Here is a 15,801-nt window from a genome sequence, read left to right as displayed (position 1 = left end):
TGTGTGTAGAACTTTGTTTTGGTCGCACTGTGTGACGCGCTGTTGTCTATTTCTACTCGTTTCAGCACGGTGTAGCATGAAAAGAGCAGTCCCTGCAAATATGTTGGGAAATGCAAGGCGAGGGAACTCCTCACTCGGTGCAAAAAGTGGATTTAATATCTTTCTGAATATTCTCTGTTTTTTGGAGTACCACCTGCAACTGGACATGGACGTTTATAAGAGACACGTTTCTTCCGTATCAAGAAATTAGAAACTATCGCCAGGTAAAAGGTTCGTAGAAAAAGTACTGCCAGTGCTTTAATACCTACACTGTAATGGGTATGAAAGGACGGAGTACATCATTTCATATCCTACTACCAACTGTAGCTAGTATCAGTAGTTTGAAGGCTAGGCTGGCTTTTTGTCAACCAGGACCACTTCTCCACTGGAGACCACAGCAGTTTGCCTAGTCTTCCTCCAAACAACGGTAGCAACATCTCTTCCTGTAAAACACAATGGAAACGGTTAAGAACAGAACCTGGGTCACATTCCCCAACCACAAAGCGCCTGAGCATAGGATTGTTGATTTAGGATCAGCTGTCTTTTAAATCATGATAATGATTAAGATTATGGACAGGAAGAATCTGATCCTAGATCAGCACTCGTACTCCGAGACACTTTAAATATGGGCTATAGTTTCCAAACAAGGCCTTTGTAAAGGGAGAATAGTACCCACTTTGTTTGTTGCATTTTGGTTCACAGGAGTCCCATGGAGTAGGGTAGCACAAAGATGCACTACAGTGGATGAAAATCTGGCAAGAGTACAGCATAAAATAAGTTAGTGAAAAGCCAATAGCACATCAAGTTGTGTGTTTTATATCAAATAGGTATGAATAAAGTATGAATAAAGGTAGCCAATTACTGTATCTTTGCGGGGAGCCAGAGTGTGATCCACAAAGGTGAACATCTTGAGGATGAAGCGTTTGTAGTGGCTGGGATACAGAAGGCCAGAGGAGAGATCCACAGGGACCATGGTGGTCTGGTACTTATCATTCTGGTAGGAACATCTGGAGAAAGAGAGAGGAGTAATAGAAACTTAATGTTTGCCAAGCCTCAATTCCAAATACACTGAATGAAAATATAAATGCATTATGCAACAATTTCAAAGATTTAACTGAGTTACAGTTCATTAAAGGAGGTCAGTCAATTGAACTAAATTTATTTGGACTTAATCTATGGATTTCACATAACTGGGAATACAGATATGCATATGTTTGTCACAGATACCTTAAAAAAAGGTAGGGTGTGGATTAGAAAACCAGTCAGTTTCTGGTGTTACCACCATTTGCCTCATGCAGCGCAACACATCTTCTTCACATAGAGTTGATCAGGCTGTTGATTGTGGAATGTTGTCCCACTCCTTTTCACTGGCTGGGCCAACTTGCTATATAAAGTATACTGTCGGGAACTGGAACACCCTGTCATATGTCGATCCAGAGCATCCCAAACATGCTCAATGGGTGATATGTCTGGTGAGTATGCAGGCCATGGAAGAACCGGGACATTTTCAGCTTCCAGGAATTGTGTACAGATACTTGCAATCTGGGGCTGTGCATTATCATGCTGAAGCATGAAGTGATGACGATGGATGAATGGCACAACAATGGGCCTCAGATTCTCATCACGGTACTGTATATCTGTGCATTCAAATTGCCATCGATAAAATGCAATTGTGTTTGTTGTCCGTAGCTTATGCCTGCCCATACCATAACCCCACCACCACCATGGGGCACTCTGTTCACAACGTTGAATTCAGCAAACTGCTCGCCCACTCGACGCCATGCCATCTGCACGGTACAGTTGAAACCGGGATTCATCCATGAAAAGCACACTTCTCCAGCGTGCCAGTGGCCATCGAAGGTGAGTACTTGCCCACTGCAGTTGGTTACAACGTCGAACTGCAGTCAGGTCAAAACCCTGGTGAGGACGATGAGCATGCAGATGAGCTTCCCTGAGATGGTTTCTGACCGTTTGTGCAGAAATCCTTCGGTTGTGCAAACCCACAGTTTCATCAGCTCTCCGGGTGGCTGGTCTCAGACGATCCCGCAGGTGAAGAAGCTGGATGTGGAATTCCTGGGCTGGCGTGGTTACACATGATCTTCGATTGTGAGGCCGGTTGGGCGAACTGACAAATTCTCTAAAACAACATTGGTGGTGGCTTATGGGAGAGAAATGAACATTAAATTCTCTGGTAACAGCTCTGGCGGACATTCCTGCAGACAGCATGCCAATTGTACACTCCCTCAAAACCTAAGACATCTGTGGCATTGTATTTTGTGACAAAACTGCACATTTTTGTGTCCTTTTATTGTCCCCAGCACAAGGTGCACCTGTGTAATGATCATGTTTTTTAATCAGCTTCTTGTTATGCCACACCTGTCAGGTGCATGGACTATCTTGGCAAAGGAGAAATGCTCACTAACAGGGATGTAAACAAAAATTCTGCATATGGAAGATTTCTGGGATCTTTTATTTCAGCTCATGAAACATGGGACCAACACTTTACATGTTGCGTTCTCATTTGTATTTAGTGTACATAGTGGTAGATGATGCATTCTGAAGTCACACAATGAAGAAATGTCAAACAGATTGTTCAAAATACATATTTAAAAAAGAGCAAGACATGCATAATCAGGTGGATTAGTATTGTAGTTACTCACTTTTCAATGAGGAGGTCCCACTTGGGCATGCTGACAGGGCTGGGGTCAGAGGTGGTCCAGCAGTGCTCCAGCAATAGGACCAGGTTGGGATCCTTCTTCTCCAGGATGCGCACCTCAACGTATACAGGTTGCCTCAGGACTTTAGTGAGAGGGTAGTCTTCCTCAGTGTAAAACGATGTGAAGGCACTGGACTCTGGAGGTCAGACAGGATTGAAGAAAAAAAAACACATGTAAAAATCAATTATAAAAAACAATATGTTTGAAGTTCTACAACTTGACACAGAACAAGTCTGAAATGAAATAAACCTTACCGTCTTTACATGTCTTGGTGTCACATGTTCCTTTGGCCAGTCTGAGTTCCACTCTGAGCGGTCCCATAACAGCAACCGGAGCGGGTGCAGGAACAGTGTTCACCTCAATAACCAGAGCCTTCACCGCAGTATCAGAGTACTTACACTGGAACAGCAGCCTAGAGAAGGAGACATGGCAGTGACTGATACAGTAGGATCTTCAAGCATATCAACACTTTATGGGCTAAATCTGGATGCAGGAAACTAGCTCTTGGGAATCAATAAAGTAAATTCAATCTTACAGAGAGAAGACTCACTCAAATTGGCTGTCTCTGGTGATGGCGCCTTGGGGTACGACCCCCACTTCATAGAAGGACGCCATCCTGTTCTCATAAACCATATAACCATTTTCCTCCTGCAGGGGAGAGTCCACCGTTAAAGTGCAACTCCACCACTTTTAAACCTCATTTTCAGGATCTCCAGCATAATACCAGTGTCAACATTTGTGAAAATGGCACATTTCTAAGTTTGGTATCATCAAAAACTGAAAAACAGTGATTTTCAAACACTATGACATTCGTGGTGATGTGAGGAGCAAGAAAATACCTTGGACTCAGGGCTCTAAATTAAAAAATGTCATTGATAGCACTGGTGCTCCCAACATTAAAAATGTAGGAGCACCACATGAAATTTAGGAGCACCAAAAAATACGATTTTTTAATTGGGTTTATATAAATTCCAGCTACTTTTGAAGCACATGTTGTGACTTAGAAACAAATATGTAACACTGTAAAGATATTAGTTTATTATAAAAAAGTAAAATATTGATATACGAATACCTGTCATTGAAATTACAAAGTAATTTTATATAAACACTATTGGTCAATCTGTTAATGGTAAACTTAATCTATATGCAGATTATACTCTTATGTATGCTTCTGCCTCTACTGTTGATCTGGCTGTGTCAAAACTACACATTTTATAGCTATGCAGGAATCCCTTGCTGATTTAAAAACTTTAAAGTATTGATTGAGGTCTTATTTGTGGATGAATGTAACTGTTTTTCTGGGTGATTTGAGAAGTTTTATTTGTGCTTCCCATGACAGTGTTTTTGTATTATAATAATAAAAAAGTATATATACAGTGGGGGAAAAAGTATTTGATCCCCTGCTGATTGTGTACGTTTGCCCACTGACAAAGAAAGGATCAGGTTTATTTGAATAGTGAGAGACAGAATAACAACAAAAAAATCCAGAAAAACGCATGTCAGAAATGTTATAAATTGAATGGAATTTTAATGAGGGAACTAAGTATTTGACCCCCTCTCAATCAGAAATATTTCTGGCTCCCAGGTGTCTTTTATACAGGTAACGAGCTGAGATTAGGAGCACACTCTTAAAGGGAGTGCTCCTAACCGCAGCTTGTTACCTGTAAAAAAAAAACACCTGTCCACAGAAGCAATCAATCAATCAGATTCCAAACTCTCCACCATGGCCAAGACCAAAGAGCTCTCCAAGGATGTCAGGGACAAGATTGTAGACCTACACAAGGCTGGAATGGGCTACAAGACCATCGCCAAGCAGCTTGGTGAGAAGGTGACAACATTTGGTGCGATTATTCGCAAATGGAAGAAACACAAAAGAACTGTCAATATCCCTCGGCCTGGGGCTCCATGCAAGATCTCACCTCGTGGAGTTGCAATGATCATGAGAACGGTGAGGAATCAGCCCAGAACTACACGGGAGGATCTTGTCAATGATCTCAAGGCAGCTGGGACCACAGTCACCAAGAAAACAATTGGTAACACACTACGCCGTGAAGGACTGAAATCCTGCAGCGCCCGCAAGGTCCCCCTGCTCAAGAAAGCTCATACACATGCCCGTCTGAAGTTTGAATGATTCAAACTTCAGAAAGTGTTGTGGTCAGATGGGTGAAAGATGGGTGAAAGTGTTATGGTCAGATGAGACAAAAATGGAGCTCTTTGACATCAACTCAACTCGCCGTGTTTGGAGGAGGAGGAATGCTGCCTATGACCCCAAGAACACCATCTCCACCGTCAAACATGGCGGTGGAAACATTATGCTTTGGGGGTGTTTTTCTGCTAAAGGGACAGGACAACTTCACCGCATCAAAGGGATGATGGACGGGGCCATGTACCGTCAAATCTCCATTTTGGTCTCATCTGACCACAGCACTTTCACCCAGTTGTCCTCTGAATCATTCAAACTTCAGACGGGCATGTATATGAGCTTTCTTGAGCAGGGGGACCTTGCGGGAGCTGCAGGATTTCAGTCCTTCACGGCGTAGTGTGTTACCAATTGTTTTCTTGGTGACTATGGTCCCAGCTGCCTTGAGATCATTGACAAGATCCTCCCGTGTAGTTCTGGGCTGATTCCTCACCGTTCTCATGATCATTGCAACTCCACGAGGTGAGATCTTGCATGGAGCCACAGGCCGAGGGATATTGACAGTTCTTTTGTGTTTCTTCCATTTGCGAATAATCGCACCAACTGTTGTCACCTTCTCACCAAGCTGCTTGGCGATGGTCTTGTAGCCCATTCCAGCCTTGTGTAGGTCTACAATCTTGTCCCTGACATCCTTGGAGAGCTCTTTGGTCTTGGCCATGGTGGAGAGTTTGGAATCTGATTGATTGATTGCTTCTGTGGACAGGTGTCTTTTTTTACAGGTAACAAGCTGCGGTTAGGAGCACTCCCTTTAAGAGTGTGCTCCTAATCTCAGCTCATTACCTGTATAAAAGACACCTGGGAGCCAGAAATATTTCTGATTGAGAGGGGGTCAAATACTTAGTTCCCTCATTAAAATGCAAATCAATTTATAACATTTCTGACATGCGTTTTTCTGGATTTTTTTGTTGTTATTCTGTCTCTGTTCAAATAAACCTACCATTAAAATTATAGACTGATGCTTTCTTTGTCAGTGGGCAAACGTACAAAATCAGCAAGGGATCAAATACTTTTGTCCCCCACTGTATCCCTTTTCCTTCCTTCTGTGTCCCCAAATGTTTGGATATACTGGTAAAGTTACTAGGTTGTTAGCTAGCTTGCCAATGATGGAACAATGTGTAAACAAATTGTTAACAACGCGTGAGTAATTTTAGAACAGCCCAGGGCACATTTATATACAGTATTATATAGATCTCTTATTGCGTGGAACTTCCTTCCATCTCATATTGCTCAAATAAACCGCAAACCTGGTTTAAAAAAAAACAGACAAAGCAACACCTCGTGGCACAACGCTTCTCCCCTATTTGACCTAGATAGTTTGTGTGTATGCATTGATATGTAGGCTACGTGTGCCTTTAATTTTTTTTATGTAGTTCTGTCCTTGAGCTGTTCTTGTCTAATGATGTTCTGTATTATGTTATTCTGTATTATGTTTCATGTTTTGTGTGGACCCCAGGAAGAATAGCTGCTGCTTTTGCAACAGCTGCTGCTTTTGCAACAGCTGATGGGAATCCTAATTAAAATACCAAATTACATGGTTTATGAATATAAAATGCAGTCCCGGCGATCCGCTATAGGAAGATAAAAATGTTGCTCCTGTAATATGGGTCAGATCTTTTGCCCTGGTTGGGCTAGATGCAAGCCATTTTCGCTGTAGTAATGATGCAACCATGACTCTATCGAATTTGCACTTGGAAACAAAGGTACAGCGAAGCCTTATTACAACAATTATTATTTGGGAGATTAGAGCCCTGCTTGGGCTAGAAACTTGTTGCAGGTTTTGAATATCACCGTTTTTACTTTTAATTCTACTCTGTGATGTCACAGAGAAGCACTTTTTTAAGGCTCGCTCTTCTTCGCTTTTTAACCACAGATCATAGAAACGCGCTGTTTTCACATATATAGACACTGGTTTGGTGCTGGAGATTATGAAGTTGAAAAGTGGCGGAATTGTCCTTTAAATGTCCAACAATACAGCCATTTTTATCTCTAACAAATCATTTCTGGGTAACAATGATGATGGGTTTAAATTAAAATGGTCAGAAAGAAACTAAAATAGCTTCTTAGCAAAGAGCAATTTCTCAAGCAAGAATTTTGCTAGGACTGTCTGGGAGTGGTCTAAGTGGGGAGGGGAAAACTGAAAACTAGCTGTGATTGGCAGAAAGGTTTGGAACTTTCTTTCCTAATGGTCTGTTAACTAATTTACTACCAAAACTCCATCCCACCAAAACAGACTGAAATTTCAGGCAGTCTTTTCAAACAGCTCTTACACTAAAAGGGCATTATCATAATTTTCACAATATTATTCCAACCTCATAGTGTGGAAATGTATATAAAAAACAGGAATCCTGTTTTTGACTACACTGGGCCTTTAATACTGAGCCAGTGTACACAATGAATATTCTGTCTCTCTACTCACCTTCAGAGTAGTACCACAGGCTGTGACAGGGAACTGGTATATGGCAAAGGCTGAAGTGATGCCAACAGGACTGCAAGGGCCGTTGTTTCCCCCCAGCAGAATGATGGTATCAATGTCTATTTTGGGCCAAGTGGCATTCCTGGCCACCACCACCACAAACTGAGCATCCATGGTACACTGCACAGTCACTGGGGAAAGAGAGAAAAAATAAATGTTTTGTTCAAATACAGATCATTACAAGGAAGAAGATCTATCAGACACTCACCTGCCTTCCCATAGTAGCACTGCTGTCCATTGAAGCAACAGTCGATAGCCTCACATTGAGCCAGAGTAATTTTAGGGGTTCCACATTGCACTGTATCCTTAGACTCTACTTGACATCTCTGATTTTGAGTTTTAGTTACTGCTGGCCACTGGGGAGTTTTCTTATGTGGACCTTGGGGCTCTGGTCTCTGGGGAGTCTGCAGCTGCGGCCCCTGGGGCTCTGGCCCCTGGGGAGTCTGCAGCTGTGGACCTTGGGGCTCTGGCCCCTGGGGAGTCTGCAGCTGTGGACCCTGGGGCTCTGGCCACTGGAGAGTCTGCAGCTGTGGACCCTGGGGAGTCTGCAGCTGCGGCGCCGGGCTCTGGGGAGTCTGCAGCTGTGGCTCCTGGGGAGTCTGCAGCTGTGGCCCCTGGGGAGTCTGCAGCTGTGGCCCCTGGGGAGTCTGCAGCTGTGGCGCTTGGGGAGTCTGCAGCTGTGGCGCCTGTGGAGTATGTAGCTGTGGCCACTGGGGATTCTGCAGCTGTGGTCCCTGGGGCTGTGGCCACTGGGGCTCGGGTCCCTGGGGAGTTTGCTGCTGTGGCCCCTGGGGCTCTGGTCTCTGGGGAGTCAGCAGCTGTGGCCCCTGGGGAGTCTGCAGCTGTGGCCCCTGGGTCTCTGTTCTCTGGGGAGTCTGCAGCTGTGGCCCCTGGGTCTCTGGTCTCTGGGGTGTCTGCAGCTGTGGCCCCTGGGGCTCTGGTCTCTGGGGAGTCTGCAGCTGTGGTCCATGGGGCTGTGGCCCCTGGGGTTCTGGTCTCTGGGGAGTCTGCAGCTGTGGCCACTGAGGAGTATGCAGCTGTGGCCACTGGGGAGTCTGCAGCTGTGGTCCATGGGGCTGTGGCCCCTGGGGTTCTGGTCTCTGGGGAGTCTGCAGCTGTGGCCCCTGGGGCTCTGGTCTCTGGGGAATCTGCAGCTGTGGTCCCTGGGGAGTCTGCAGCTGTGGCCACTGGGGATTCTGCAGCTTTGACCACTGGGTATTCTGCAACTGTGGCCCCTGGGACTCTGGCCCCTGGGGAGTCCGCTGTTGTGGTTTCTGTGGAGTTCGCTGCTGTGGCCACTGGGGCTCTGGCCACTGTGGCTGCCTAGACTTAACTTGGGGTTGCGGGTTGTTGGTTGGAGGAAACCTCCAGTTGGGCTGTGCATCAACATAACATGCAAACAGTACCAACATAACAAACCTATAGGAACACCACCTCACTGCCATACCTGCTGAATAAGATATAATAAGATATAAGCTAAGTGTCTTTCTTCAGTATCTGCAATACTGTCCTATACAGCCTGTTCCGCCTAATACAGATATATATACCTGATTGAGTATAATAGAATGCTAGAAACTGACCCTGTAATCAAAATCAATCCCTTTCTAACTCTGTGGAATTAAATAGTCAGCACCTAATTGGTTAGACTAGAGTCACTGGCCTTATTCTGAAATATCCACTAGTAGTCCCAGTGGATATAAGAATACAATTCCAATTGCAAAAATAGATCGCAACAAGGGAACAAAAATCAGCTTCAAAGCAGAAAAATTGTTCAACCTCCATTAGGAAGAACACAGCTTATATACCCTGAGCTATATGATGTAATACATCACTATGTGTGTACGTGTTCCTCTGTGTCCTCGGTCCTTGTACTAGGACCTTCAGCGATTAGCTGACGTCAATTACTATTATCAGTGAACAAGAGACATGTAAAACCATTCCAAATATTCAGTCGACACCTTGAGTGTCTGTCTGGAGAAGTACTGTATGTGAATCATGTGGGTTACAGAGGCTCTGAATATGTTATACATTGTCAGTCACGTGCAATCTAAATATGAACATTAATGGTCTTACATTTCTCCATTACACTTCTTATGCCCTTCAGGTACATCTGAATGATTGGATAGGTATAAACAATATGATTGCAGCCCTGTTAAGCTTTCACCATATTGCTTTAAAGCTATCCAATACTTACATATTTACACAAGCGCTAGGGCTATGGTTCATTGATTGATTGATTTTATTTGAAAGTAAAAAAAATGCATATACATACATTGCACATATTTTACAAACTTGACAGGGATAACACAATAAAGTAAGTGACATATTTCCATTGTGGTCCCTTAAACCTAGAACATGCAGTTAGGCATTTCCAAGGTAACGGATGTATGCTTTGACTAAGATTTTTCTCTTTAAAATGGATGCCAAACAAAAACCATTCATTTCAAAGTTTAACAAACCATACAACTCTACGCACAAGGACTACTTTGAATAACTTACACAGATCATTTCACAGAAACACATTTACTGGAAGAACTGTGCAGATGCAAAGTTTGGTAACAGAATTACGGTATCAAATCAAATGTATTTATATAGCCCTTCTTACATCAGCTGATATCTCAAAGTGCTGTACAGAAACCCAGCCTAAAATCCCCAAACAGCAAGCAATGCAGGTGTAGAAGCACGGTGGCTAGGAAAAACTCCCTAGAAAGGCCAAAACCTAGGAAGAAACCTAGAGAGGAACCAGGCTATGAGGGGTGGCCAGTCCTCTTCTGGCTGTGCCGGGTGGAGATTATAACAGCACATGGCCTAGATGTTCAAATGTTCATAAATGACCAGCATGGTCAAATAATAATAATCATAGTAGTTGTCGAGGGTGCAACAAGTCAGTAACACAAGAGTAAGTGTCAGTTGGCTTTTTCATAGCTGATCTTTGAAAGTATCTCTACCGCTCCTGCTGTCTCTAGAGAGTTGAAAACAGCAGGTCTGGGACAGGTAGCACGTCCGGTGAATAGGTCAGGGTTCCAGCAGGTCTGGGACAGCAGGTCTGGGACAGGTAGCACGTCCGGTGAACAGGTCAGGGTTCCATAGCCGCAGGCAGAACAGTTGGAACTGGAGCAGCAGCACGGCCAGGTGAACTGGGGACAGCAAGGAGTCATCAAGCCAGGTGGTCCTGAGGCATGGTCCTAGGGCTCAGGTCCTCCGAGAGAGAGAAAGAAAGAAAGAGAAAGAGAGAATTAGAGAGACCATATTTAAATTCACACAGGACACCGGAAAAGACAAGAGAAATACTCCAGATGTGACAGACTGACACTAGCCCCCCGACACATAAACTACTGCAGCATAAATACTGGAGGCTGAGACAGGAGGGGTCAGGAGACACTGTGGCCCCACCCGATGAAACCCCCGGACAGGGCCAAACAGGTAGGATATAACCCCACCCACTTTGCCAAAGCACAGCCTCCACACCACTGGAGGGATATCTCCAACCACCAACATACCATCCCGGGACAAGGCCGAGTATAGCCCACAAAGATCTCCGCCACGGCACAGCCCAAGGGGGGGGCGCCAACCCAGACAGGAAGACCACGTCAGTGACTCAACCCACTCAAGTGACGCACCCCTCCCAGGGACGGCATGGAAGAACACCAGTAAGCCAGTGACTCAGCCCCTGTAATATGGGTAGAGGCAGAGAATCCCAGTGGAGAGAGGGGAAACCGGCCAGGCAGAGACCGCAAGGGCGGTTTGTGGCTCCAGCCTTTCCGTTCACCTTCACACCCCTGGGCCAGACTACACTTAATCATAGGACCTACTGAAGAGATGTGTCTTCAGTAAAGACTTAAAGATTGAGACTGAGTCTGCGTCTCTCACATGGGTAGGCAGACTATTCCATAAAAATGGAGCTCCATAGGAGAAAGCCCTGCCTCTAGCTGTTTGCTTAGAAATTCTAGGAACAATTAGGAGGCCCGCGTCTTGTGACCGTAGCGTACGTGTAGGTATGTACGGCAGGACCAAATCGGAAAGATAGGTAGGAGCAAGCCCATGTAATGCTTTGTAGGTTAGCAGTAAAACCTTGAAATCAGCCCTTGCCTTAACAGGAAGCCAGTGTAGGGAGGCTAGCACTGGAGTAATATGATCAAATTTTTTGGTTCTAGTCAGGATTCTAGCAGCCGTATTTAGCACTAACTGAAGTTTATTTAGTGCTTTATCCGGGTAGCCGAAAAGTAGAGCATTGCAGTAGTCCAACCTAGAAGTAACAAAGGCATGGATTAATTTTTCTGTGTCATTTTTGGACAGAACGTTTCTGATTTTTGCAATGTTACGTAGATGGAAAAAAGCTGTCCTTGAAACAGTCTTGATATGTTCTTCTAAAGAGAGATCAGGGTCCAGAGTAACGCCGAGGTCCTTCACAGTTTTAATTGAGACGACTGTACAACCATCCAGATTAATTGTCAGATTCAACAGAAGATCTCTTTGTTTCTTGGGACCTAGAACAAGCATCTCTGTTTTGTCCGAGTTTAAGAGTAGAACGTTTGCAGCCATCCACTTCTTTATGTCTGAGACACAGGCTTCTAGCGAGGGCAATTTTGGGGCTTCACCATGTTTCATTGAAATGTACAGTTGTGTGTCATCCGCATAGCAGTGAAATTAAACATTATGTTTTCGAATGACATCCCCAAGAGGTAAAATATATAGTGAAAACAATAGTGGTCCTAAAACGGAACCTTGAGGAACACCAACATTTACAGTTGATTTGTCAGAGGACAAACCATTCACAGAGACAAACTGATATCTTTCCGACAGATAAGACCTAAACCAGGCCAGAACTTGTCCATGTAGACCAATTTGGGTAAAATCTCCCTCTGTTTTTTATGCGACCCTTTTTTTCAAAATATCTGTTTCACAAGTTTGTACTGTACTGTTCATTACTGTGCTGTCCAAACTTGTGAAACATCGGTGTCTATGATTGGTTCAGATTTGATCTGGTCCGGACCAATCAAATTTGGTCTTGTTTGGGGGGCAGAGCTCATTAGAATAATAGCCAGTGTTTAGAATAATACCCAAATATGCAAAAGAAGGATAGTGCATATTTATACCTTTGTGGACCTATTCAGGATACATCACCATGAAGAGAATGATATTCATGTCCATAATTATGCATTTCATTAGCTTATTGCAGAGCCAGAATAGGTGCAAAAAAGTTTGGTGAAGTGTCCGGGAACATACAGTTTAATTTAACAGGGGTAAGATATGAATTTGTAGTTCGTCTTCTTAATATTTGGACTTGTAAGTAGGTAGTACCAGATCTTCAGCCATACCTCCTTATCAAATTCTATACCTAAATCGTTTTCCCACATCCTTTGAAAGGGATAAAGGCGGATCGTGCAATTATTATACTGGACAAAGATATAAACGCAACATGCAACAATTTCAATGATTTTACTGAGTTACAGTTCATATAAGGAAATCAGTCAATTAAAATAAATTAGGCCCTAATATATGGATTTCACATGACTGGACAGGGGCGCAGCCATGGGTGGGCCTGGGAGCACAGTTGGGAGCCATGCCCACCTACTTGGGAGCCAGGCCCAGCACAAGGTGCACCTGTGTAATGATCATGGGATGTAAGTATGCTTTTTGTGCTTTACACGTTGCGTTTATATTCTTGTTCAGGATAGATGTTAGCAATTATTCCTTTGATAAATATAGATGTGATTAATTAATTATTCAACTTCTTACAACTGAAATCTCAGCTTTCCTTCTTCAATAAACATAAAGATACAATTTTTTATTTGAAGATACCTAAGCAAATCTGTACTAGGGATGTTGTATTCAGTCCGGATTTTGATAAATTACTTAATTGCATTCAATCCACTATGGAACAAGTCAACGAATCTCATAAGACCCAGCGAGCGCCATTTATAGAAGTTGACCTTTGAGAACACATTGGGCAAGTCAGGGTTACAAGCGATAGGAGGAAGTAAAGAATGCCTGTTTGAAATACCCAACTGCTTTCTACAGTCTGCCAATGCCATTCATTTGTTGTACATACTGTATTGAAGGTCTTACTGTCATCACAAATGTGTTGAAAGTGATTCACAAACAAAGGATTCTTCAGAGGTAAAGGATGACTTGAATTGTGCTTCATTCGAAACCTATAGGGATTCCGGTCTGTCCAAAGTCTAGGACAACAAATTGCGAGTTTGGGCTGACCAATAGTGAAATTGGGCAGACCCAGACCACCCATGGATCTAGGTTTGACCAGAGTCAAGTGTGCTCCCTCTCCGGCCTTTAGGTCACCAGGCTGCTCATGATGGCGCACACCTGTCACCATCGTTACATGCACCTGCGCGTCATCACTCACCTGGACTCCATCACTTCCCTGATTACCTTCCCTATATATGTCATTCCCTTTGCTTCCTTCCCCAGGCGTTATTGTTTCTGTATCATGTCTGTGCGTTGTCAATGTGTCTTATTTTGTATTATGTTGTGTTTTTTCATTATAACACTCACTCTCTGAACTTGCTTCCTGACTCTCAGCGCACATTGTTACAAGAGTACTTAATTCAGTTTTTTTTGTTACGCCATATAAACCTTTTGTTGATTATTTTTTTCAACGAATCAACAAAAAATAAAAGGTAAATAACAGGGCAACATAGGAAATAGTTTCTGGGAGAGTGGACCAACAAATCAGGTGTTCTTTAATTTTGCTAACGATGGGAGTGTAATTTTCTTTAAACAGATATTTTTTTAGAGTTGGGTTAACAGTTCTTCCCAGATGTTTTTTTAGTGTTGGGATAACAGTTCTTCCCAGATGTTTTTTTCGAGTTGGGATAACAGTTCTTCCCAGATATTGTTTTAGTGTTGTGTTAACAGTTCTTCCCAGATGTTGTTTTAGAGTTGTGTTAACAGTTCTTCCCAGATGTTTTTTAGTGTTGGGATAACAGTTCTTCCCAGATATTTGAATCCATTTGGTTTCCAAGAGAAAGGACAGACAGATCAACTCCTCAGTTAGCGGGCTATCTAGCAAACAAGCATTTGATTTGCTTTGTATACAGAGAATTTACCAAATTGGGATATGGTATCAACGATATGTGGAATGGATTTCACTGGGTTTACAACATACAATGAAATATCCTCTGCATAGCTTATGTTCCTGTTCTGAAATAGTGGGACTATTGATAATCTCGTTAGAAAGTATGGATTCTGCTAGCGATACTATGACCAACTAGAGAAGGGGAGACAGAGGGCAGGCTTGCCGGGTCCCTGTACTCAGGCCGAATTCTTGAGATCTTGAGATCAAACTCTGTCTATGGAGGGCCTGGTGTCTGCAGGTTTTTTTCCTTCCTTTCAATTAAGCCCTAGACAACCATGTGAGGGGAGTTCTTTACTAATCAGTGACCTTAATTCATCCATCAAGTACAAGGGAGTAGCGAAAACCTGCAGACACTCGGCCCTCCATGGAATGCGTTTGACACGTGCCTTAAACCATTACTAGAGACCATAGCACTGGGACTAGTATAAATCACTTTGACTCATTTTCTGAAATTAGCACCCATTTCTGTAAAACAGGGAATAGGAAATTTCATTTAACTCTGTCGAACACCTTCTCAGCATCTAAGGACAACAGTATATAACCAAAAAATCTGATCATATTACTGCAGTGCTAGCCTCTCTACACTGGCTTCCTGTTATAGCTAGGGCTGATTTCAAGGTTTTACTGCTAACCTACAAAGCATTACATGGACTTGCTCCAACCTATCTTTCCGATTTGGTCCTGCCGTACATACCTACATGTACGCTATGGTCACAAGATGCAGGCCTCCTTATTGTCCCTAGAATTTCTAAGCAAACAGCTGGCTTTCTCCTATAGAGCTCTATTTTTATGGAATGGTCGGCCGATCCATGTGAGAGACGCAGACTCGGTCTCAACCTTTAAGTCTTTACTGAAGATTCACCTCTTCAGGAGGTCCTATGATTGAGTATAGTCTGCGCCAGGGGTGTGAAGCTGTCTCTGCCTGGCCAGCTCCCCTCTCTCCACTGGGATTTTCTGACCCTATACGGGGGCTGAGTCACTGGCTTACTAGTGCTCTTCCGTGCCGTCCCTAGGAGGGGTGTGTCACGTCATGCCAAGCTTTTTTGCGCTATACTCGACTTGAGTGGGTTGAGTCACTGGTGGGATCTTCCTGTCCGGTATTGCGCCCCCTCGGGCTTGTGTGGTGGAGGAGATCTTCATGGGCTATACTCAGTCTTGTCTCAGGGTAGTAAGTTGGTGGTCTATTGATATCCCTCTAGTGGTGTTGGGGCTGCGCTTTGGAAAAGTAGGTGGTGTTATATCCTGCCTGGTTGGCCTTGTCTGGGGAATCATTGGA

The 15,801-nt window shown here is 43.7% G+C and overlaps 1 protein-coding gene across 1 annotated transcript; it reads right to left on the bottom strand.

Annotated features, from left to right (window-relative positions):
- Window positions 1-187: 187 nt before the first annotated feature.
- Window positions 188-9,209, bottom strand: LOC106569551 (zona pellucida sperm-binding protein 4). Its single transcript, XM_014141012.2, has 8 exons — window positions 7,638-9,209; window positions 7,373-7,560; window positions 3,307-3,404; window positions 3,011-3,168; window positions 2,700-2,892; window positions 902-1,046; window positions 716-791; window positions 188-482 (listed from the first exon to the last, which is right to left on the bottom strand). The coding sequence occupies exons 1-8, from the start codon at window positions 8,872-8,874 to the stop codon at window positions 388-390; spliced, it is 2,190 nt and encodes a 729-aa protein (XP_013996487.2). The 5' UTR covers window positions 8,875-9,209; the 3' UTR covers window positions 188-387.
- Between the last annotated feature and the right edge of the window lie 6,592 nt (window positions 9,210-15,801).

Source organism: Salmo salar, chromosome ssa14, assembly GCF_905237065.1.
Source record: "Salmo salar chromosome ssa14, Ssal_v3.1, whole genome shotgun sequence".
Classification (NCBI taxonomy): domain Eukaryota; kingdom Metazoa; phylum Chordata; class Actinopteri; order Salmoniformes; family Salmonidae; genus Salmo; species Salmo salar.
Note: the sequence above shows the minus strand (reverse complement) of the source record. Positions and strands in the feature narration are given on the sequence as shown.

Coding starts and splice junctions, on each gene's coding strand:
- LOC106569551 (XM_014141012.2), bottom strand. CDS start 8,874: ATGGCAGTGAGGTGGTGTTCCTATAGGTTTGTTATGTTGGTACTGTTT. Junction 2,893..3,010: donor CACCAAGACATGTAAAGACG/GTAAGGTTTATT, acceptor TCTGACCTCCAG/AGTCCAGTGCCTTCACATCG. Junction 792..901: donor TGGCTCCCCGCAAAGATACA/GTAATTGGCTAC, acceptor TACTCTTGCCAG/ATTTTCATCCACTGTAGTGC.